General features: G+C 52.1%; 1 protein-coding gene across 20 annotated transcripts in view; it reads left to right on the forward strand.

Annotated features, from left to right (window-relative positions):
- Positions 1 to 24,049, forward strand: part of MICAL3 (microtubule associated monooxygenase, calponin and LIM domain containing 3) — a 242,752-nt gene that overhangs the window by 165,910 nt on the left and 52,793 nt on the right. For all 20 annotated transcript variants that reach the window (XM_037734341.1, XM_037734339.1, XM_037734346.1 and 17 more), the window contains one exon: positions 17,923 to 18,118. In XM_037734341.1, coding sequence (XP_037590269.1) covers positions 17,923 to 18,118 — 196 coding nt within the window. The remainder of the gene's footprint in view (positions 1 to 17,922; positions 18,119 to 24,049) is intronic.

Here is a 24,049-nt window from a genome sequence, read left to right on the forward strand (position 1 = left end):
TTGCCCTCAGCCTTTATTTTTGCCCTTGTTTTTAACCTGTGTTGTTGTGAGTTCTTGGTGTGTTTCTTTGTGAGTTTTTATTTAATTGTGTAACTCTGTTTTTTCTGTTTACTGTGAAACCAAGGTGTCATGCTTTTAATTTTTTTTTTAATCAAATGTTACATTCTTATTTAAGAGAATAAATTCCAAACAATCTTCGGGTTTCTGAGTTGTTCTTTTCCTTCCCTTTCTCTTGACCAGAGGGTGGGACAGGGGGAAAGTCAGGCAGGTCTCGGGAGTGGGCTTGAGGCCCAGGACCCCCACTCCTGTCAGCAGAGGTGCAAAGTGGGGAAATAGGTTTTTATACCTGACGCAGGTCCTTAGCAGAGGACTCCTGTGTAGGGGCTGGAGTGGTGCAAGAAGTTTTGCTTTGCGGCAGCTGCGAGTGAAGAAAAGCAAGAAAGATGCCACCTGTGCCCATGGGCCTCAGGTGTGGTAGGCCAGCAGGAGGGCCCGCGGGATGTGTGGACGGAGGGGTAGAAATGCCACACACAGCCTGGTGAACCATAGGGACGTGGAGCCAAGCACCTTCTTCCTGCCTCTGACTGGCAGGGAGCCGGGGCCAGGGTGTGTCTCCTCCACCAGGCATGCCCGCAGGCGCAGCAGCCTTGCTCCTGTTGAGGTTCAAAGTTCTTGCTCTTTCCTCCTTGAGCTGATTTTTCTCTCATGCTGTCTTTGGTGTGACCTGGACACTGAGCCGGGATATCTGATTCTGTTTGGCCGTTCTCCAGCCTGGGGGGACTAGCCTGTATTAAAAACAGACTGTCCCCTTCTCACACATGCCGCTGCTCACCTTAGCAGCCATGGCACTGCTCCCACATTTTGCCAGCTGTAGTGGGCACAGGCCTAGCTTCAGGCTGAATTGGCCCAAGAAAGGACACTGTGTTGTGGTGGGCAAACCGCTCACCCCTAAGTCTGCACCCGCCGGGCCCTAGGCACTTGGCTGTTCTCACATGAAAGAGTCCTCGCTGGCCTCCATACCCCCAAAGCAGCTCTCTTGGAGGGGGAAGAGGTCTTGGCTTCCCCGTAGATCAGAGCAGCAGGAACCTGGTGTCTCCTTGGCATTCTCGACAACCATAGTCCACGTCAGGGAAGGCCTCACCCACCCCGTAGCTCACAGATCTGCCATGACACCATCATTTTCCTCAGAGCCTTGCTGTTCTGAGGGTCTGGGTGGTGTCTCCTGGCCTGTTCATGTCCTTCCCTCCCTTCAGCCCCCCAGGTCTGTAGCCTCTTGCCCCGCTTTCTCTGAAAAAAGTCAGTCAGTATCCTGGTGCCTGCAGAAGGGAGAGAAGGAATTGGAATGTGGGGGGCGCAATGAATGACAATAAATTGGTGAAGAGTCAGTAATAAGGATGGATATGTACATGTGCATAATTTTCAAATCTTAGCCCCTGGCTGCCGTTGCCTTCCCATCCCCCAACAGTAAAGGGGAAGGGAGCACTGCCACTTAGAGCGATGCACCGAAGCCTCCAGCAGGAAGGTGGGGGCACCCAGCATGACTTTCTGCTGCCCATTGGGAACACCCTGGAAAATTCCCTTTGAATCTCAGTTTCCTTCTGAAACTTCTTGAAATCTGTTCTCTTTTCTCATAAATTCCCTGTCAGTTTCCCTGATCAACTCACTGCCTAAGAGGGATGCCATGGCACCGACATAGAAAGAGAGCAGGCTGTGAAAATGGGCCACTCTCTATTTTCATGCTGAAAAATAGGGTAGGATGATGCCATATAGGACCTAGGTCCCACAAGTGCACCCCGAGAGATACAGGTAGAAAAATGCCCATATGGGGCTCTGAAAGGCAGCAGCCAGGCGGAGATTTCAGGAAGAGCCCTTCTGAATTCCAGCCCCTTTCACGAAGCCCTGAAACCTCCTTGAGACTCAAAAACCAGCCGTTATCTTGCAGCTCACCCAGCCAAGCACCTCGCAAGTGCCAGCAGGTAGATTAGTCATCATGAAACAAGGGGCAGTGAGGCCCATTGGCGCTTCTGCCCAGGACAGGTCATGGCACTGCTGGGCATCTCTCACCAACACCCGGAATTCTCCACACCCTGTTGGCTGCCAGCACCTCTTTCTTTACAATTGCTCCTTGTCTCCTCACTGCTTACCTTGGCGGGAGGGGGTGGCAGCCTTGTGCGCAGAAACACCTTTCATCACCCTCGAGGGGACGCAGCCTCCAGGCGAATGGGACTCTCCATCAATTACTTCCGGGTTCTGCCAGGCACGTGACACTAGCTCCCTTTTACTTCCTGTGGGTCAACTTCCACGTCGCTTTGCGAAAGCAGATTATGAACACTTTCTGAATATTTTCAGGGCACTTTAATGGGTCTCCAAGAAGAACGTTGGGCAAGAGGTTGAATGACTGCCAGCATCCTCACCCTAACTCAGGCTAGCTAAGCCCAACCTTGTCACTGAGGTGCTTTTCCTCGCAGCAATGAGAAGGGTGCTGTGCACAGGCAGAATGTGCCCAAAATGGGAAGAAGGCACATGCCCTTCAGAAGGCCCTTGTTGGCATGAAAGGGGAGTTCTGGAGCACTCTTCCACAGTCAGGGAGTCTAGGGCCCCAGCTCTGCCTTGCTGCAGACACTTGGGGCCATGCTGGGACAGCTCCTAGAAAAATCCTTACAGACCTTCTCTTGGCCTCCCTTGTTTTCTTTACCTCTGTTTCTTTCTGTACTTACCCAGCTCACATTTATCACGTGAGAGTGCCCGGGTGTGACTGTTAAGTGACTGATTTCCCTGTTCTGCATTCTGTAACACATTAGAGTTATTGCTACGTGATCTCTGTTATTTCATGTCAGTGCAGCCTGATTTCTTTTAGGTCCTTGCTTAGAACTCTTGGTCTTCAGTAATTGTTTTACACTGAGTAGTCCCTTTCCCCAGAAGAACCCAAAGCGTGTCGGCCCAGTGCCTCCTGCCTCGCTGCGATTCTGGAGCCTTCTGCAAGGTTGAGTTGTCCCTTCACCTGCATCTCAGCGTTACCCCGCCTCAGCCAGTGCCAATTCCCCAGGAAAGGTGAACCAACAGAAGGGGATGGGCCCTGAGTTTTCTGGTGGCAGGCACTCCTTAGTTAATGTAGAATTAATTCCTGAAGAGCAACACCAGGCAAGGTCCCAGGGGCACCAGGACTCAGGGTTTTCCTGGGTCTTGGTTTTCCTCAACAAAAACCTGGCAAAACCAAAGCTGTTTTCCTGGCAGAGGCCTAAATAAGTATGTTTTCATGCTGTTCTCCTGTTCTTCCAAGGCTAATGAAGCTGGGAACAATGTGTAAGAGAGCTCCAGAGAGGGGAGTACTCTTGGCGTTTGGTAGCTGCTCAGAGCTCAAACCTGAAAACTAAAAAGCGTGACTGGGCCAACTCTGCCCACACCTGAGGGAGAAGAGCTTGTCTCTAAGAAGCCGAGCCGCAGGGACACGCTCCCCCACCTTTTGGGCAGCAGGGCTGGTTTCGTGGAAGAGTTTTTCACAGAGCTGGGTGGGCGATGGTTTCAGGATGAAGGTTCGTCTGCCTCACATCATCAGGCACTAGTCAGGTTCTCATAAGGAGCATGCCGCGTACACCCCTCACATATTCACTTCGCAGTGGGTGCCCCTCCGGGAGAATCTCCACTGATTGGCAGGGGGCAGATCTCAGGCAGCAGTGCTTGCCAGCCAGCCACTCACCTCCGGCTCCCGACCGGCCAGGGGTCTGTGACCCATAGCGGGCCACGACACAGTGGGTAGGGATTCCTGCCAGAGTAGTTTTCGTGGGCAAAGTGCAACCTGCTAACCAAGGAAGAGTTGGTATCGATTAACAGGATTACAGCAGCATATTTATTTATTGTTGTCCCATTCCCCAGAACCAAGAATCTTAAAAAGGCCGGGTTAGAGTGAGACCAGCTATAAAATGCCTTTCTTACCATTTTCCTACCGAGAGACTAGGTCAGTAGGTTCTTCTAAAAGTAAATGTTTTCTTAGTGAAAATGTCGCCACGTGATGCAGGGGAAAAAAAGTAAATGTTTTCTTCTAGAGTTTCATCTACTGTGAATTACCCTGAACCAGCCGCTGCCTTCCTTTTGGCCAGCTCAGCTTTCTTGGGGCATCGGCACTAGTAGAGGCACAGGAACGCTGTGGTGGAGGGTGCAGGGAAGGGGGCTGTAGGATCTTAGAGAAGCCGGAGGCGCTGGGGGCTGAGTGAGGAGCATGAAGGGCCGTAGGAGGTAAGAGCCAGTCAGCTCTGGCTTGCTATGTGGCCGAGAGCCGGCAGCCATCCTTCTTGCTGCTGAAAAGACCATGCCAGGGGCTTGTCTGTGTTTGCAGCCAGGAAAGCCCTCTTCTCTGCCGAAATATTTTCCCCAAATAAAAATAGACAGTAGGGCCAGGCGCAGTGGCTCACGCCTGTAATTCCAGCACTTTGGGAGGCCGAGGTGGGCAGATCAGGAGATCGAAACCATCCTGGCCAACATGGTAAAACCCTGTCTCTACTAAAAATACAAAAATCAGCTGGGCTTGGTGGCGGGTGCCTGTAATCCCAGCTACTCAGGAGCCTGAGGCAGGAGAATCACTTGAATCTGGGAGGTGGAGGCTGCAGTGAGCCGAGATCATGCCACTGCACTCCAGCCTGGCAACAGAGAGACTCCATCTCAAAGAAAAAGTAAAACTTGCAGTGCACTCACTCCTGTTTTTCCCACGTGTGACTGATGTTAGTTAGTTTGCCTTGGGGGCCCTCGCCGTGCTCACTCACAGAAGGCAATGCAGGGAGACACATGGCGGCGGCAGCAGTCGCTGACACGCGTCACGTGCTGTGCGCAGGCGCTGAGCGTACGCTTCCTGTAACTGACCTTGGGGCCTCACAGCAGCCATAATGGAGGCCCCGTGCTGCACGTGGGGAGGCAGGGACACAGGAGTTAGGCAGGCTTGGCCAAGGCCACGTAACCAGTAACAGTAAACTCAGAGTTGGGTAGAGGCTGTGCAGAGGACATGAGAGCTGCCCTTCACAACTCCCTGCAGTCTGGGCTCAGCAGCCTGGCCAGGGCAAGAGTGCTATGCGTAGAGGCCCTGGAGAAGCCAGTGGGTTTCCATTTCATTTCCTGGGAAATACAGGTCTCCCAATTTATTTGACAACCACCCCAGAGTTGGGAATGTGCCTTTGGAAAGACAGCAGATTAAGTAAAGGCAAAGGATTTCATCACTTGCAAGGTGGGAAGTCATCAAAAGAAATTGAGGAGGAGAATGACAGCCATCAGACTGTAAATAGTGTGAAATGGACTTTCTCTTCATTTTCTCCATAGCTTCCCTCATTTCGTTCTCTCAAATCAAGCCTGAAGTTTGCTTCCTCCCTCCATCCGCCCTGCCAGTGTGATACGGAGGATTGCGGAACGTGTTTTGGGGATGTTTGTTCTTCGGGTTGCAGTGTCACTGCTTCTAGCTTGTAGATCTGCTGGCTTTTCCTCTGCTACCTCATTTTAGAAGTCTCGAAGGCCTGAGTGATGGTTGAGCTGACATTTCCATTGTCTCACGGCCTTGCAGCTGCCATTCACAGCCTTCATAAGACGTTGCCTGCATGGGCCTGTGTGGGGTTTGAGATAGGAGAAGGAAGGAATGATTTTATATCTCTTTTTGTGCTGATGGTTTGAGTCGAATCCCTGCGACAGGAGAAAAATAGGGACATTCTCATCTCCTCAGGTTTGGGCCACTCTACTGAATTCACACGTAAAGCAAATGACTCTTAGGTCTTTGGGCTAAGTGTGCACGTCACTCCAGGTGGGAAGTCTGCTGGTTGTGCCTGCTGGCTGCAATGTGGCTCGGCACAGAGAGGCTCTCAGGAAGCCTCCTGAGCACGTGCGGCCGGCCTGACCTGGCCTTGGCAAGGCATGCTGTGCCAGGGGCCCTCAGACCTCTCAGATTGGGTGTTTCTGGAAAATAGGGAAAAAGAAGAGTTGAGAACACAGAGCCAAGGTAGATGTGTTTTTCCATGTCATGTTGTCAAGTCAGTTTTCTTCCTGGGTTTACTGTGAAATCCTGCTGTTGTGTCCAAGTAGAACGTTCTGTCTGTCAGAGGCTTCTTCTCCAGCCAGGAGAAAGTGAGTGAATGGTGAGCTGCCCATCAGATTCATCTGGTCTCCTTGAATTCCTGCTGCGGCCTCATGCACACGACACACATGGGCGGAGGGGCAGGGGATGTGCAGTGCTCTCCAGGGGCATTGCCGGGAGGAGCAGTCGCCTTCCCTCAGTAGAGTCGTGCCATGAGACAAGGAAAGTTCAGGCGGCTCGTGCAGTTACTTGTGGTGCAGGTGCTCAGCGAGTGACAGGGACCAAGTTTATCACAGCGTGAGCCTCTCCCGTGGATTTCCCGTCTGTGAATGCCAACCCCAGAGCTACCTGCTCGGTAGGCAGTCCTCGGTTGGTCCTCCAGGTACTGCACTCCCGCTGGTCAGGCATTGCACCTCGGCAGCCAGGGCGAAGGGTTGTGAGCGCACCGCTCTGAACGCACCTGCTCAAATCAAGCCACAGTCAGAGCGTGTGGAGAATTGGTTGGTCAGCTTGTTTGGTAAGAGATTAGAGCTAACTTGGTTTAACTTCTAAGCCAGGGCCTCTCCAGCCCAGCACTCTGGACTTTTTGGGCTGGATCCTGCTTTGTTGTGAGGACTGGCCTGTGTGTTGGGTATATCCTTGGCCTCTCCCCGTCGTCAGACATCCGTAGCACCCCCTCCCCAAGCTGTGTCAACAGAAAATGTCTCCAGACATTGCCAAGTGACCCAGGAGAAAACCACCCATTTCAGAGCCACGGATCTAGACCGAAGTTAGAGGAAGAAAGGATATGACATTGACATGCTGGCGGCCTTGGTTATATTGTGGGCGGGGTGGGAGTGGGGTAGAGGAGGCCATCAGGACACGGGGGTGAGGATCAGAAAAGTGACCAGAGCAGTGTCGCCAGCTCCCAGCCCAGGCCTCCAGACCCATCAGCCCCCACACAACTGTGAGCATACTTCCGGTGGCTGTGCTTCCCCACATGTCGGGACCCGGTACCGAAACTGCGTGCTGTAGGATGGGTGGGTGCAGTCTGCTTTAGAAGGCAGACCTGCAGAATAAGGCAGAGATCCTGTGTTTTCTGTATCCTTTGGATGTGCGCACCCTTTGGTGGCGGCCCCAGCCTCAGAGAGTGGAGCTGGGTCTCAGTGGAACCAGCACAGATCTTGAAATTGAAAACATTAATTTGAGTTTCAGTTCTGCCACCTCTTATGCGTGTTGCCATAACCTCTGTGAGCCTCAGTTTCCCCATGTATAAAATTTTTAAATGGAGAAAAATGCTACCTGCTCCTCCGTCTGCTAAAGTTGTTGTGAAGAGCACATAACATATATGAAACTTGTTTATTTAAAAGCATTACAGGAATATCAAATATGATTGTCATAGACAGGGATTCCAGGAAATGCTGGAAGAATTGGGGTGAGGGGGAATTAGAATCGTTTCCACTGGCTGCTTTTGGGTGTCCCTCTCTGGCCTGTGCCTGCTGTAGTATTAGGATAAGGTGGCCCATTGAGATGTGTCATCAGCCAGCAGAAGTTGGAGGAGGCAGAAGAGGCGGGTTGGCTGTCTCCGGGCTGTAGTGGAGTGGGCTGGGGGAGTTGGCCTGCATTGCGTGCCAGCCGTTTTGAAGCGTTATTAAATCCCCGTGGCTGGCCGGGCGCGGTGGCTCACGACTGTAATCCCAGCACTTTGGGAGGCCGAGGTGGGCGGATCATGAGGTCAAGAGATCGAGACCATCCTGGCCAACATAGTGAAACCCCGTCTCTACTACAAATACAAAAAAATTAGTTGGGCGTCGTGGCGCGGGCCTGTAGTCCCAGCTACTCCGGCGGCTGAGGCAGGAGAATTGCTTGAACCCGGGAGGCGGAGGTTGCAGTGAGCTGAGGTTGCACCATTGCACTCCGGCCTGGCACCTGGTGACAGAGTGAGACTCTGTCTCAAAAAAAAAAAAAATCTCTGTGGATGCTTAGCTAAATGTGGCATTGCTTTTTCCGTCAGCCTGCATGGATGGGATGTGCAGTCACCTGCAGATTCCATGATACCCTAGGGGCTCTTTACTATAGTAACAAAAGCATAAACAACCCTACATAGGATTTACATTAAGCTAAATTTTCCTTTTTTTTTTTCTGAGAGACAGAGTCTCCTTCTGTCACCTGGACTGGAGTGCAATGGCATAGTCTTGGCTCAGTGCAACCTCCGTCTCCCAAGTTCAGGTGATTCTCCTGCCTTAGCCTCCTGAGTAGCTGGGATTACAGTCACATACCACCATGCCTGGTTAATTTTTGTATTTTTAGTAGAGATGGTGTTTCACCATGTTGGCCAGGCTGGTCTTGAACTCCTGACCTCAGGTGATCCTCCCACCTCGGCCTCCCAAAATGCTGGGATTACAGGTGTGAGCCACCCACACCCGGCCTACATTAAGCTAAATTTTTGCCTCCTAACCTGAAAGTCAAAAATGTGAGTAGGAGCCAGGTAGCTTTCTCTCAGGCAGAGTAAGGGCGTATGCGTGGTCCCGTGGCCTGTCTGGGGCTGCCGCTTGCCCAGCTGCAGGTGACCCTGCAGGAAGGGTGCCCCAAGCCTGGGCGTGCGCTCCTGTACCATCAGCCTTTGTTCTTGTTGTCTGTCTTCCCCATCCCTAGACACTGATGATGCTCTTCCAGGCCAGCCTCAGTGACCCTCCAATAGGTGAAAACAGAAGTGTGACTCTGATAGACTTGTCACAGGGTAGTCACGGGCACTGCTGCAGACACTGTAGTTCCTTTCTAAAAATACTTCGCAGCTAGCCAAGGGAACGCGTATATGTGATTTTGTGTCTTTTAAAGAAAGGCATCTGAAACTGTTGAAGACAGCCTTTTGCTGGAATGTCTGTTTGTCTCTGTGGATGCTGCACTGGAGACCAAGCCTGCCTCAGGCTGTGTGGCTGCTCTCAGGAGGACCACATCAGAGCTGACTTTTGGACACATTCGGGACTGGGAATGCCAGGTGCGCTCTGCTCTGGAGGACAGAAGGGTTGGAATAGAGCCTGGAGTCTTGGGGAAAGCACGCCAGCCTGGACTTGCTCGTGCTGAGCCTCGTCCTCCTCTGCCCTTCCCCCTCCATGTTTCAACACCGGGTCTCTTTCTGGTGATCGAGCTGCTCCCTCCCCAGAACCAAACTCCTGTCCGCCGTGAAGTGAAGTGACTGTGTCAGGACATCAGGCCATTCGAGGTGGTGTCTTCTCGGAACTTTGATGTCCTCTGTGCCGTTGGCATCTTCATCAGAAGCTGTCTCGAGTGCTCTGAGAACTGTTCCTATCTTGGTGGACTTGCCTCTTCCATGGGGTGGCAGTTCCCATTCGTTCTTGGGGTCCCGCACAGCACCAGCTACCTGAGAGGCATGGTGGTCGTAAAGACTGTGTGTTAAGATGAGGAAGCCAAGGCTGGAATATGCTCAGCATTATAGCGGAGTGAAGCTCAGACGCAGGACTGGAATTCTTTATCCGGATCACTTATTCAAAATATTTTATTGATGGCCGACCCTGATGCACTGATGGCTCCAGGAACACAGAGATGATGAGAGTAATCTCGCTCCCCAGCAGAGCCTCTGGTTTTGGGTCCATTCAGACCTGAACCTGAAGGAGAGAGATGCTCTAATAAAGTTGCCTAAAAACACCCTTCAGGGCTGCGAAGTGGAGCCAGAAGCAGGATTGGGAAACCACAGGCAGAAGTGGCGGAGAAGCCATCCTTCCCCTCTTCACCTGCCCCTTAAGATTTACGAGATCAGCCCGACTTGACAGAGTCCCTGTTATTTAACTGTGTGGAACCTCCCGGTTCACAAGGCACGTGTTTGAACTAAAGAGTTAAAACAGTTCAAACCCCAGTGTGTAACCATGACCCTTCCTGAGATCTTACCCTCAGCTTCATGCAGGTGGGCGGCTAAGGAAGGTAGACAGTTAGCTAGAGCACAGTACTCATGTGATTTAAGAGGAGACCTAGCTGAATCCCAGTGCCTCAGACATGTCGACAGCCTCCCAACACCAAGAAGCAGCCATCAGGAAGGATGGCCTGGTGGATTGATACGGATCAAGTCGAGGTTTATCTGAGATGGTATAACACATGAAAAATATGTTTTCAGGAGAGCTGCATGATACACTGGTGAGTTGTACGTTAGTGGAGAATCGGGTGTATAGCTTCAAAGAAACCTCTTTGGCTTGGCCAGATACATTGATGTGTGCCAGGATTTCCATCTGCCAAAAAGGCACCTTGGGGAGATGTTGTCATCATAACAGTAAAAATAATCTAACAGTAAAACGCTAACCTGGCCAGGCTTGGTGGCTCTCGCCTGTAATCCCAGCACTTTGGGAGGCCAAGGCAGGCAGCCTGAGGTCAGGAGATCGAGACCAGACTGACCAACATGGTGAAACCTGTCTCTACTAAAAATACAAAAATTAGCCAGGTGTGGTGGCGGGTGCCTGTAATCCCAGCTACTCGGGAGGCTGAGGCGCAAGAATCACTTGAACCCAGGAGGCGGAGCGTGCAGTGAGCCAAGATGGTGCCACTGCATTCCAGCCTGGGTAACAGACCGAGACTCCATCTCAAAAAAACAACGAATTCAAAAGCAAAAGTTCCACAGGGTCATGCAGATTGAGAGCAAAGGGCTGCTGTGGGGATGAGGAGCCCTCGGCCCCTAGCGGTGTCCTGACTGTGGGGGTGTCCTCAGCACGCTTGGGAAACAGCGTTTGAGTCTGAGGGTAGGCCCCTCTCGTTTGGGTGGTTTTCCCTGGTACAGAACTGGTTCATGCCCTGTTGGGTTTTCTCCTCATTGGCCTCTGTAGCATATAGTGTTTAACTCAGAATTTCCCAACTGTTCTGATAATTAAATATCGCCAAAGCAACTGAATTTCCCCATGAACCATGTGACGACTTTCCTACTATTTTCAGTGCTCCCACATACAAACACAGTTACCCCAAATGAAGAATATTTCACGTGTAGAGGGCAGTTAAAAATTCCATCCTGGGGCTGGGTGCCTGTAATCCCAGCACTTTGGGAGGCCAAGGTGGGCAGATCAGGAGATCAGAAGTTTGAGATCAGCTTGGCCAACGTGGTGAAACCCCATCTCTACTAAAAATACAAAAAATTAGCCGGGCGTGGTAGCACATGCCTGTAATCCCGGCTACTCGGGGGCTGAAGCAGGACAGTCGCTTGAACCTGGGAAGCAGCTTGCGGTAAGCCGAGATTGCACCACTGCACTCCAGCCTGGATGACAGGGTGAGAACAGTGGCTGATAGCTGTAATCCCAGCACTTTGGTAAGTCAGGGCAGGAGGATCACTTGAGGCCAGGAGTTTGAGGCCAACCTGGGCAACATAGCAAGACGCTGTTTCTAAAAAAAAAAAAAAAAAAAAATTCAAAAATCAGTCAGGTGTGGTGGTACGTGCCTGTAGTCCCAGCTACTCAGGAGGCTGAAACGGGAGGACCACTTGAGCCTAAGATTTCGAGGCTGCAGTGAGCCTTGATTGCACCATTCCACTCCAGCTGGGACAATCGAGTGAGATCCTGTGTCAAAAACAGATTCTTTCCTTCATGAGTAAGTGGCAGGACTGTTAGAGACTAGGGTTAGCCTTGGTTCTGGCTCACGTGAGCCTTTGGACTTGTTACTCAGCACCACTGAGACAGAGCCTTCAGCGTAATCACAGCGTCCTGCGGGATGTCACGACGTCCAGAGCCGTTGTGTGTAGCCTGCCTGTCATAGTGCCCAGCACAGGTAGTCACTCAACTGACACTGCTGTTTAATCCTCATCGCCAGCTTCGCCAGCAGAGAAACACCTCATGTTGTGTGATCCTGGAAAACTCTTACGAACACACACCCCTGTCAGTGGGAAGCCACAGAAGAAGTTTGTTGGAGTAGCGTGTGGAGACAGAAACCACTCTGTCATAGTAGTGGCTTAGAAACTTCCTTTCCACACACGGCTCTGGGGCTTGCTTGCCCTCCGGAATGAGAATGTAGCTGTCAGCGGTATAAAAACGTGAGTCCCATTGAGCAGAGTCTGCTAAGTCAAGTGAATAGGGCAGCAGAGGAGGAAAGCCCAGGTTGGTGGTGCCAGGTGTCTGAGGATAAGCGCAGGAAGACCTTTTGTACACTGCAGGGCTCTTTAAAGCCCCCTGAATCTTTCCTCCCCAGGGGTGACTTCCTCCTGAGAATAGGCTAGAGCCCTTCTCGTGCAGATAGCAGGTGAGGTGCAGCCTGACTAGAGGAGCAATGGAGTCCCCAAGGCAGATAGCGACCCCTCCCACTACGTTAGTTTTCTAAGTCAAGATGGCACCCCTGTTGCCAGTAGGATCTCCTGTGGGAACATAGCTCAAAGCAAGATAGGAGTGAACGAATATCCAAGCTGATTATTCACTGTATTTTGACCAGCCCAGATGGAGGCAGTGGGTTCCCTCTGCAGCTTCATACATTCCACAGGCCTGGCCCTGCAGAGGAAAACGTCTGGGCCAGACAGCAATTCCAGACGTCTTAGAACAGCTAACTGCATTTCCCGTGGTTACATCCCTGGTTCCCGGTGTGTGAGGACGTGCGGGAGAATGCAGGGACTGCACTTTTCCAACTTGAATGGGCTCAAACAGATGGAGGTGTGGTCCCCCTTGTGAGCAGGGCACCCCAGTGTTCCTGGGTGATTTTGTTTCTGACAGCAGTGGATCAGGCAGCACGAGGGCACTGTGACCAGTTTTGCTGCAGATCTGGAAACTTAGGCTCATGCTGCCAGCCTGGTCATTTCTTCAGGAGGTTTCTCTTCCTTATATCTCCCCTGAGACTTTGCGGTTCAGAGTGGATTCATGGCTTGGTCCCTCCCTTAGTTCAAGAAGATCAGGACAGGTAAGGCTTTGGGTGGACATGTGGGGAAGGCAGCTGACATGACATGAGCTGGGCCGGGCGCTGTGACTCACACCTATATTCTCAGCTCATTGGGAGGCCGACGTGGGAGGATCGTTTGGGCCCAGGAGTCCACGGCCAGTCTGGGCAACATAGTGAGACCTTGTTCCTACAAAAACAAATAAGAGAAATCACCAAGCTGAAATGATGTTAGATGATCTTGAAAGTCACAGCAAAAATGCGCAGCATGGCCTGGGAAGAGCATCAGGAGTGAGAGGGACTACCTTAGGGAGAATCTCTGAATTCCCTAATGGCCGGAGTATACTTCTCAAATGGACCAGTCATTTCAAATCACAGCGCCATTCCTACTGCGGGTGACCACAGTCTGCGGCCCCTTTTATCTCCCTGGGGTCATCAGCCTCTCTCAGCAGGTGGGTGACACCCAGACTCTTTCAGGATGTGGGCTGCCCCAGGGCACGGAACTTGCCTGCTGTGTCACTGGTGTGCCTGAGCACCCACAAGGTGTCTGGCTAGAAGCCAGTAGTCAAGAAACATTTGTGGAATCAGTGATGGGATGAATAAAGCCCGGCTGCCATCCTACTTACAGATACAGCAAACAGGACGGGATCAGTTTCTGCACAGCACCTTTCCCTCAGTCCTCGTCAGACTCATATTCCATTCAAACTCTCCCAAGCTTATAAAGAAGGAAAGGAAAAAGGAATAGGAAGACAGGCCAGAAAGAGGCAGAAAAGGCCCTCGACATCCTGATTTCCTGTGCGACATCCTTCCCGGTGGCCCAGAGCCCTGAAGTGTCCACAGCAGCTGCGCTGCTGAGTAGCGGGGCGGTGGGGGGGTTGCTACCACTGCAGGGAGGAGGAAGAGGAGCTGCCTGCTGAGACCCTGAGAAGACCTGGCCTCTGCGCCCATGCCTCTCCGGGAGTCAGGCGGATGCAAGTAAAGCCCCCAGCAGCTCTTGTCCATCAGCCGAGAGCAGGTGGTTCTGTTAGAAGCATTTCTTCCAGAGTGATGTACAGAGCTTGTGCAAGCAGCGACTATTCAAAAACAGAACCCGAGGTGAGGCCCACAGCCTTTTCCTATTTAGGATATGGCCCAGATCCTGGGAGCTGTTTCCTTGTGGTATGTGTGGGGCTGTAACTGGCCTCCCAGTGACCTGAGAGCTGCCTGCCCTGACTTAGTGAAGACTTGGCCTTGGAAATGATTGCATATCTTTCATCCCGCTTTGAGCTGGAAAGCCCCTGTGGGGTTGTTGGTACACTAAGGCATGTGAAGTAGAGGGCCGGCGTGGGGCCAGCCAGCCTCACAGGCAGGGTGCACTTCCGGCTTTGCCGTCCAGCACTTTGCAAAGTGCTTGTCCACATCTGCACTCCTGCTGTCTCCGGGGCCCTGCCATTAGTTGATGAGGGAGGAGGTCACAGGGCTGTCGTCCCTGGCCAGGCCCCCGCTGTTACTGCTTTCGCTATCTTGGTTTCTCATTATCATCTGATTCATCTGACAGACAGCCCCTTGCTCAGGACGGAGAATCAAGGATGCTGATTGGTTTGGGGAGGGGGGTGTTTATGCTTATTGTTTGGGGGGGAGTGTGTATGCTGATTGTTTGGGGTATGTATGTGTGTTTAATTTCCCATGGCACTTTGAGGTGAAGGGCTGGGAATCTGGAGCTTATGTTGGCAGTTGGTGAGTTTGGGGTTCTTGCCCAGTGTCCTCTGGGTGCCACCTTCCCTTTGGAAACACTGAACCCCCGTGAAGACCTCGCCCCTGGGAACGGCCTGCCAGTGTGCTTCCGTGTCCTTGCCTCGCCACAGGGTGTGTTGGGGCTCGTGTGGACCTGGTGGGTCTCCACAGGAGCGGCAGCTGCTGCTTCCCACCTTCCCTGTTGCACCATCTCCAGCACAACATTTCTGCAGGTTTCACAGCCCAAAACACGCTTTCTCTAGGGACTGGCGTGTGAAGGATCTGAACAATTCTGAGTGCTTCTGGTTTCTTTTTTGTTGGTTGTAGCCAAGCCCAAAATTAAATCAGCATTTCCACTCCCAGAGCTCCGGCCCTGGGCCTGGACTGCCAAGTTCTGCTGCCTGATGACCCGTTAGTCTGCAGGGTTTGCAGCATTTCCAGGGCAGTGACAGTGGGAGGACTGAGTGTCCGTCGTCCAGTGCCAGGTTCTCTGCTCCAAGAAGCTTTTGTGAAGTGCTGTGTCCCTCAGCCAGCAAATTACAGTGAGGAGGAGATTATGGTGAAGATGCCCAAATGGGAAGGCAGATAGGACTGTGCCTGGTTTTTCTTCTCCATGTCGTAAGTCTAGCGACAGCATGGTAATCCCCTGAATGATTCTTGGTCCCACTGCTCACTAGCTGTGACCTGAACTTGAGTTACTTCCTTTGCAAAATCATAGTGCCTCCCCCACAGAATGTATTTTTTCCAGCTGGCTAAGTCCATATGCCTCCAGAACACCTTTCTTGACTCTGTCGATGTGCTAACTCGCCATCTTTACGTGGTCCCATGACGGCGTGCATACTTCAGTCGTGGTAGTTGACACGTTGCGCTGAAATTGTTCCTGCAGGACTGTCTCCCAGGCGCTAGCCTGCAGCTCTTTTAGAGTGGAGAGTCTTAATCTGCGTTGTTTTCCATGGTCCTAGTAGAGTTCTTGCGGGACAATCCACGTTACCCACGTCAAACAGACGCCACATGTATTCCTACGTGTTTGTTCACTCTACCTGAAAATTGCTTGGATCGGAATTGATGAGTGTTCGTTGTTTGCTTCCCTGAAGGGATAGTTATTCTATTTTTCTTCTCCCTTCTAGAAGAAATGCCCGTTTTTATTCCATGTTTATGGAATTCCCAGAAAGCTGCTTCTTGGGTAGTTGATTGACTTTACCTCCCTTTCTCATGTTTCCATTTCATGGCAGGTGTCAAAAATAAATGATGGAAAGAATCAAATGGTGCTGCAGTCAGGGTATTCTCAGCCCTCTCCCCTTCGTTATGGGGAGGCCGTGGGATTTGATGAGAAACAGGGGATGAGCAGACTGGGATTTGGGAATGGTGAGCTGGTACAGTTAGGGCCTTTGCTCTCCCAGGGCACAAGTGATCCCAGGTAACCTTCGTCAGACAATGACCTGAATTTGGACATGAATACCCCACTGGATCTTGTTTTTCAGTAAAGATGCTCTAGTAAATAAATGTGAAGGATGCCAGTAATTCCAACAGATGTGCCAAGACTTTATCCTGTGACTGCCAGTGTTCATGGAAAGCTCTTTCTGAGGCTGTCGCAAAGATGTTCAAACACTGCCCACAACAGAAGTGCAGGCTTTCAAAAAACACTTGTGCACAACCTGACATGCCACAAAAATTGCTGAGTCACCCGCCGCTTTCCTTTAGCCGGGTTTTGCCTGATGGAACACCTGCCTCTCAACACAGGCTTGTATGACGCGGCATCCCAAAACCAGTGTAGTCTCCTAGAGCTTGGAATGTTGCAGGAATTGCTGGCCTGCTCCCTCCGGCATCTCTGCCCCTTCCCCGCCTCCTTAAAGGTCTGGTAACACCAGGCTGCTGCCACATGGCACTGCGCCTCAGCCCTGTTTCTCAATAACTGGAGCCAGTGCACATGGCATACCCGTGTAGGAGGACACACGTGGTGGTGGAAACATGACCGGACACCAGACTTGCCGCTTCACTCGTGTTTCCTGGGCACTCCCAGGAGGGTCACCATGCATGGGGGATGCAGGGTCAGCACGCACCCCCGTGTGTGTGTGTGTGTGTGTGTGTGTGTGTGTGTGTGTGTGTGTGTGTTTCACTCAGTGTTCGTGGCGGCCCTGGGAGGTCGGTGTTGCCATCATGTATGGATGTGAAATGAGCCCCAAGGAGTTCTGTGATTTTTCTAAGACCCTTCAACCTTGGAGCCAGGCGTGTGACCTGGGGTTGCCTGCCTCCACCTGGTCCTGGTGCTACTTGTATTACAGAGGACACACCCGAGGACACTTGATGGGCCTCCTCTGACCAGAATCAGAGGACAAGGGACGTCAACAGAGAATAATGGTGGTGATAAGGGAGGCAGCAGAACTCCTCCACATTAAAGGAAACCAAAGCACAGTCGTAAAATTTACTTTTTAAAAAGTCCAAGTCCATAGCAGTACCTGAAAGTATAAAGAAAAAAATGGGAAAAGTGCTTCTTTACCAAAGAATGGTAGTGGAGGAGGAGTGATGAGGTTTTAAAATCACCGTGTTGTGACCCCCTCTGCATACGCAGGACTCCGGCCAAGGCCGCCAGTGATGCTGAAACCACAGGGTGAAAAGACCCACAGAGGACTGCTTGGGAAGTGTGCCTGCACATTGAAAAGAGGCCTGGGTGCCACTTGCATGAGCGGCTGGGCCTGGTGTCCTTCCTCTGAGCAGCAGTGCTGCTATAGGGGTGGCATCACCCACGTGGCCTTATTAAACAGGAAGTTCCTTATCTAACCCGTCAGGAGACAGGTCCATAGCATGAGACGTTCTGCAGGCAGCTCGCGGGCCCCTTCAGTGGCAGGGCACACACGCCTGGTGGGGGCAGATCCTGGGATTCTGTGGTGACCCACAGCGGGGGACACACCTGGGGCAGCCCACAGTGGGGCGTGAGCCTGGTGGGGTCTTGGATCCTGGGGCAGGCTGCAGTGGAGATGCCCTTCTCAGGCAAGGCTGCTTCAGGGACTCCTGGCTGCCTGCAGTCTGACGCACCCCTCACCACCAGTCACCCTGTGAGAAGGCTGCATCTCCCCTCTAAGGGCTGGGGTTCAGGGGGATGAAGGAGCGAGAACGCGCTTACCTGGAGGGCAGACTGGGCCGCACTCCTTTCTCCTGCGTAGTGAAGTTCCCACTCGGAGGCCAGGGGCCTTTCCTGGCCTCGGGCAACTTGGCGAATGCCCTGACCTTCGACGTGCCCCATGCTCTGGTGGAGGGCCCGCAGCCTGGGTGTCAGCCCCCACCCCCACGCCCCATCAGTGGTCAGGGCTCAGCACGGTGCTTCTGTGCTTGTCCCGCAGGTTCAGGCGTGAATGGCCTGGAGGAGCCCAGCATCGCCAAGCGGCTGAGGGGCACCCCGGAGCGGATCGAGCTGGAGAACTACCGCCTATCTCTGAAGCAGGCGGAGGTGCTGCAGGAGGTGCCCGAAGAGACACAGGCTGAGCACAACCTGAGCAGTGTGCTGGACACGGGCGCCGAGGAGGACGTCGCCAGCAGGTCAGCACACAGGGCTGCAGGGTGCCCACCCACCACGCGGCCCTAAGAGCCTCCTCACCACTATGTGCCTCTGTTTCCCCTCCGTGAAAGGACGTAATGCTAGTTGCTTCCTCACAGAACTGGCATGCGAGGGGAGTGAGCCTACGCGCTGACTGTTGAGAGCAGCACTTGGCTCAAGGAGGCCCTGCAGGTTACACGGCACAGCATCCATGCCAGTGGCCTCACTGGGTCTTCCTCACAGGAGCCCCATAAAGTAACCAGGAAGCTGTTAGTGACCACAGCTGGGGTCACTGAGGCTGGAGCTGAGATTCCAACTCAGGCTTCCCTGGGGCCAGCCCAGGAGATCTGCTGTCGTCTCTGCTGCCTGCAGTCTGTTCTCCCAGTCCCTTTTAGGTTCTTAGCCCCATCCTCCATCAGACTCAGCTCAGAGATTCAGGAGATACTTATTCCTTCCTGACATGTCCCCAGCTCCGAGTTCGTCATTGGGAAGGAAAGGGGCAGGCTCTGCCCCCAGGTGGTTCACAGAATCAGCAGAGGGAAGGACAGGCACAGGGGAAGGACTTTGGGTGACTCAGCCGCCAGCACACCAGGCTATCTTGAGGAGGCCAGCTCATCTCTCCAGTGGGTAAGGAAAGGGGCTGAAAACTTGTGCCCCAGGGCCACATGCAGTACCAGTGGATGCCTGCTTAGCCAGTCCCGGAGCTGTAATCATGTCCAACCGGGTGACGCCTGTGGGGTGTACATGCTCTGACCCCGGGACCCCCTGTGTCTGCTGTCCTGCACCCCAGGGCTTCCAGTGTCAGCAGAGACAGGTTCAAAGTGCTCAGCCAATTACAGATGACCAAGAGAGCCAAGAATAAATGAGTGGCCTGTGTCTTGCAGGGCTTCAGGACAGGGACACAGGCTGCAACCCCGAGGGGCGTAGGCGTCAGGGGCCTGGAAGAGCATTTGAGCCACACACCAGTCACCTTGAGTTAGCCATGACGAAGGGAACATGTGGGGATAGGGAGAACAGAAGGTCCAAGAACGCTTTCCAGAGGGTGTTTGCTGGGCCGAGCTGCTTTCAGCTGCACCCGCCACCTCAGCCCTCATGTCAGAGACCCTCTGACTGGACCCGGTCTTGGGCGGCCTCACAGATTGCACCTCCATGCATGCCGGGGACAGCCTCAGCCTTGGCGTCTGCAGTTCCAAAGCTGTCACTGATGGTGCATCCTCATCCAGACCTCTGCTTCCCTATCCAGACCACCCAGGGAGGTCCCACCCTCCCGGCTGTGCCCAGATGAGGGGGAGCCCACATTCTCTCTACTGACCCTGCAGTGAGGGTGAGAGGTGCCGTGTGTCGAAACGAAACACACGTATAAACCCTTGAGCTACTGGCTTGACCTTGGGCTAAGTGTCGGTCAACACCATTTTCTCCACTGTAATTCATCAACTGGGAGAGGCAGTGGGGCAGCAAGTTCATGTAATGTACCAAGGACATCGAAGAAAGGCTAAACCCTGGCGTTAACAGCAGGTGTCACAGAAGGGCAGCACAGAAAACATGAAACCATTGCATCTACGCAATGCAATACATGCACCATCTTACTCAAATTCAAGTTTAAAAAAAAGATTTTAAAACTAGCATTCAGGCTGGGCGCACTGGCCCACACCTGTAATCCCAACACTTTGGGAGGTCAAGGTGGGCAGACCACTTGGGGTCAGGAGTTCAAGACCAGCCTGGTCAACATGCTGAAACCCCGTCTCTACTGAAAATACAAAAATTAGTTGGGCTTGGTGGTACATGCTTGCAGTCTGAGCTACTTGGGAGGCTAAGGCAGGAGAATTGCTTGAACCTGGAAGGCGGAAGTTGCAGTGAGCCAAGANTTTGTGTTAAAATGTAAAACAGATTAGAATAATATAAGCACAGGTTGTGTGTGGTGGCTCACACCTGTAACCCCAGCACTTTGGGAGGCTGAGGTCCAGGGGATGATTGGCTGCACTCTAGACCGGGTGACAGAGCCAGACCTTGTCTCAAGAAAAAAGGTCAGGAGTTTGAGACCAGCCTGGCTAACATGGTGAAACCCTGTCCCTAGTAAAAATACAAAATTAGCCAGGCATGGTGGTGGGCACCTGCAGTCCCAGATCTTGGGAGGTTGAGGCAGGAGAATCGCTTGAACCTGGGAGGTGGAGGTGGCAGTGAGCCAATATCACACCACTGCACTCCAGCCTCCATGACAGAGCAAGACTCCATCTCAAAAAACATAATTAAAAATAAAAATTAGCATTCAGTGCTATACAGATTGAAGAATAGTCTCTTAAAAGCGAAGAGCTGGCCAGACACAGTGGCTTACGCTTATAATCCCAGCACTTTGGGAGGCTGAGGCGGGTGGATCATTTGAGGCCAGAAGTTCAAGACCAGCCCGGCCACCATGGTGAAACCTCGTCTCTACTAAAAATACAAAAATTAGCTGAGCTTGGTGGTGCACGCCTGTAATCCCAGCTAATTGGGAAGCTAAGGCAAAAGAATTGCTTGAACCTGGGAGGCAGAGGTTTCAGTGAGCCGAGATAGTGTGCCACCACACCACTGCACTCCGTCCTGCCCAACAGAGCAAGACTCCACCTCAAAAAGAAAAAGTTAAAAATTAAAATAAAGGCAGGTCGTAGTGGCTCATGCAAGAGAATCGCTGGAACCCAGAAGGCAGAGGTTGCAGTGAGCCAAGATCGTGCCATTGCATTCCTGCCTGGGGGACAGGGTGAAACTCTACCTCAAAAAAAAAAAAAAAAAGAAAAGAAAAAGGCCGGGCACAGTGGCTCACACCTGTAATCCCAGCACTTTCGGAGGCCAAGGCACACAGATTATGAGGTCAGAAGTTCGAGACCAGCCTGGCCAACATAGTGAAACCCTGTTTCTACTAAAAATACAAAAATTAGCTGGGCATGATGGTGCTCGCCTATAATCCAGCTACTTGGGGAGGCTGAAGCAGGGAGAATTGCTTGAACTTGGGAGGCGACGGTTGCAGTGAGCCGAGATCGTGCCGCTCTACTCCAGCCTGGGCGACAGTGCAAGACTTCGTCTCAAAAAAAAATTGTTTTTTCATTAAAATTAAAATTAGCATTCAGTGCTATACAGAATGAAAAATAGTCTCTTAAAATTGAAGAGCTGGCTGGCACGGTAGCTCACGCCAGTAATCTCTGCACTTTGGGAGGCTGAGGCAAGTAGATCACTTGAGGCCAGAAGTTTAAGACCAACCTGGCCAACATGGTGAAACCCCACCTCTTCTAAATATACAAAAATTAGCTGGGCATGTTGGCAGGTACCTGTAATGCCAGCTACTTAGGAGGCAGACTCTGTCTTTTAAAAATTAATTAATTAATTAATTAATTAAAGGCCAGGCGCAGTGGCTCATGCAAGAGAATTGCTTAAACCCAGGAGGCAGAGGTTGTAGTGAGCCAAGGTCATGCCATTGCACTCCAGCCTGGGGGACAGGGTGAGACTCCATCTTAAAAAGAAAAAAAAAAAATTACAATTAGTATTCAGTGCTATACACAATAAATAATAGCCTCTTAAAAGTGAAGAGCCGGCCTGGTGGCTCACGCCAGTTTGGGTGGCTGAGGTGGGCAGATCACTTGAGGCCAGGAGTTTGAGACCAGCCTGGCCAACATGATGAAACCCCATCTTTACTAAAAATACAAAAATTAGCCGAGCATGTTGGCAGGTGCCTGTAATCCCAGCTACTGGGGAGGCTGAGGCAGGAGAATCACTGGAACCTGGAACGTGGAGGTTGCAGTGAGCCGAGATCATACCATTGAACTCCAGCCTACCCAGCAAGAGCAAAACTCCAGCCAGGTACAGTGGCTCATGCCTATAATCCCAGCACTTTGGGAGGCTGAGGCAGTCAGATCACTTGAAGTCAGGAGTTTGAGACCAGCCTGGCCAACATGGTAAAACCTGTCTCTACTAAAAATGCAAATACTTGCCAGGTGTCGTGGCACGAACCTGTAATCCCAGCTGCTCGGGAGGCTGAGACAGGAGAATTGCTAGATCCTGGAAAGGGGTTGTTGCAGTGAGCCAAGGTCACGCCATTGCACTCCAGCCTGGGAAACAGGGTGAGACTCCATCTCCAAAAAAAAAAAAATTAGCATTCAGTGCTATAGAGAATGAAAAATAGTCTCTTAAAAGTGAAGAGCTAGCCGAGCACAGTGGCTCACACTTGTAAGCCCAGCACTCTGGGAGGCCAAGGCGGGCGGATCATTTGAGGTCAGAAGTTCAAGACCAGCGTGGCCAACATGGTGAAACCCTGTCTCTACTAAAAGTACAAAAAGTACCTGGGCATGGTGGTACACACCTGTAATCCCAGCTACTTGGGAGTCTAAGCCAAGAGAATCGCTTGAACACGGGAGGCGGAGGTTGCAGTGAGCCAAGATTGTGCCATTACACTCCAGCCTGGGCAACAGAGGGAGACTCCATCTCAAAAAAAAAAAGGTGAAGAGCCCAGCCTGATGGGGTAGTTCCTGCCTGTAATCCCAGTACTTTGGGAGTCCGAGGCAGGCGGATCACCTGAGCCTAGGAGTTCTAGACCAGCCTGGATGACATGATGAAACCCCATCTATCTCTACAAAAAAATACAAAAATTATCCAGGCCTGGCTGTAGTCCCAGCTACTCAGGAGGCTGAGACAGGAGAATTACTTGAACCTGGGAAGCAGAGGTTACATCGAGCCAAGACCATGCCATTGCTCTCCAGCCTGTCAGACAGAGCAAGACCCTGTCTCAACAACAACAAAAGCGTCCAGGGGAAGGAGCTGTAAATGTCTTACTCCCTGGATGGCGGTAAGACACAGGAAGCGTGTGGTGTCTTCTTCTCTCTTCCCTGAGCACCAAGCACAGAGTTGGGTGCATTTCCAGCCCTCAGTCCTTCCTTGCTGAGATGTTAGACTAGAAGATGAGAAATGGCATAGTTTTAAGGCATCAATCAGTCTAGCCCAGGAACTCTCATGTCACAAGTTCAGTGAACTCGTTACTTTGGCCTCTGCTGCAGGGGACAGCAGCATGATGTTTCAGAACCTGACTTTGGAGTCAAGCAAGGCGTGGATTTTAAGCGCAGCTCTGCCAGCTGCTAGCTGTTGGTAATTTACTTAGCTTCTCCCTGCCTCAGTTTCCCATCTGCAGAGGTTCCGCACTTCCTAGGTGTGCTGTGAGGATTCAGCCATAAAGCACGGACAAAGCCCGACGCCCGGGGTCACCACTGCTTTTCCTCTCTTGGTGCAGCGTGGGTCACCCTCACTGGGAGGGCAGGGCAAGGAAGTCTTGTATTGGTTTCCCTAAGCAGGGGCTTGATGCCCGGACTTGAGTTGGGCTCAAACCCTGTCTGAGAATGTTGGTGACCAAGCTTTCCCCATGCCAGAGTCACACAGGGCTTGTGATAAAAGCACAACGTGTTGGGCTGGGTTTCTGATGCAGCGTGTCTGAGGTAAAGCCCCAGAGTTTTCAGTTCTGAAAAGTTCCCAGGCGATGATGTGGTCCGAAGACGACAATTTGAGAAACACCAGTTTAATTTTTCTAAATTTCCCTGATGATAAACATCACCTGGGATGCTTGGTTAAAAACACAGTTCCGGCCGGGCGCGGTGGCTCACGCCTGTAATCCCAGCACTTTGGGAGGCCGAGGCAGGTGGATCACGAGGTCAAGAGATCGAGACCATCCTGGTCAACACGGTGAAACCCCGTCTCTACTAAAAATACAAAAAATTAGCTGGGCATGGTGGCGCGTGCCTGTAATCCCAGCTACTCAGGAGGCTGAGGCAGGAGAATTGCCTGAACCCAGGAGGCGGAGGTTGAGGTGAGCCGAGATCGCGCCATTGCACTCCAGCCTGGGTAACAAGAGCAAAACTCCGTCCCCCCCCCCAAAAAAAAAAAAAAAAAAAACACAGTTCCAGCCAGGCATGGTGGCTCAC

This window comes from Cebus imitator, unplaced genomic scaffold, assembly GCF_001604975.1.
Source record: "Cebus imitator isolate Cc_AM_T3 unplaced genomic scaffold, Cebus_imitator-1.0 Scaffold607, whole genome shotgun sequence".
Lineage (NCBI taxonomy): Eukaryota > Metazoa > Chordata > Mammalia > Primates > Cebidae > Cebus > Cebus imitator.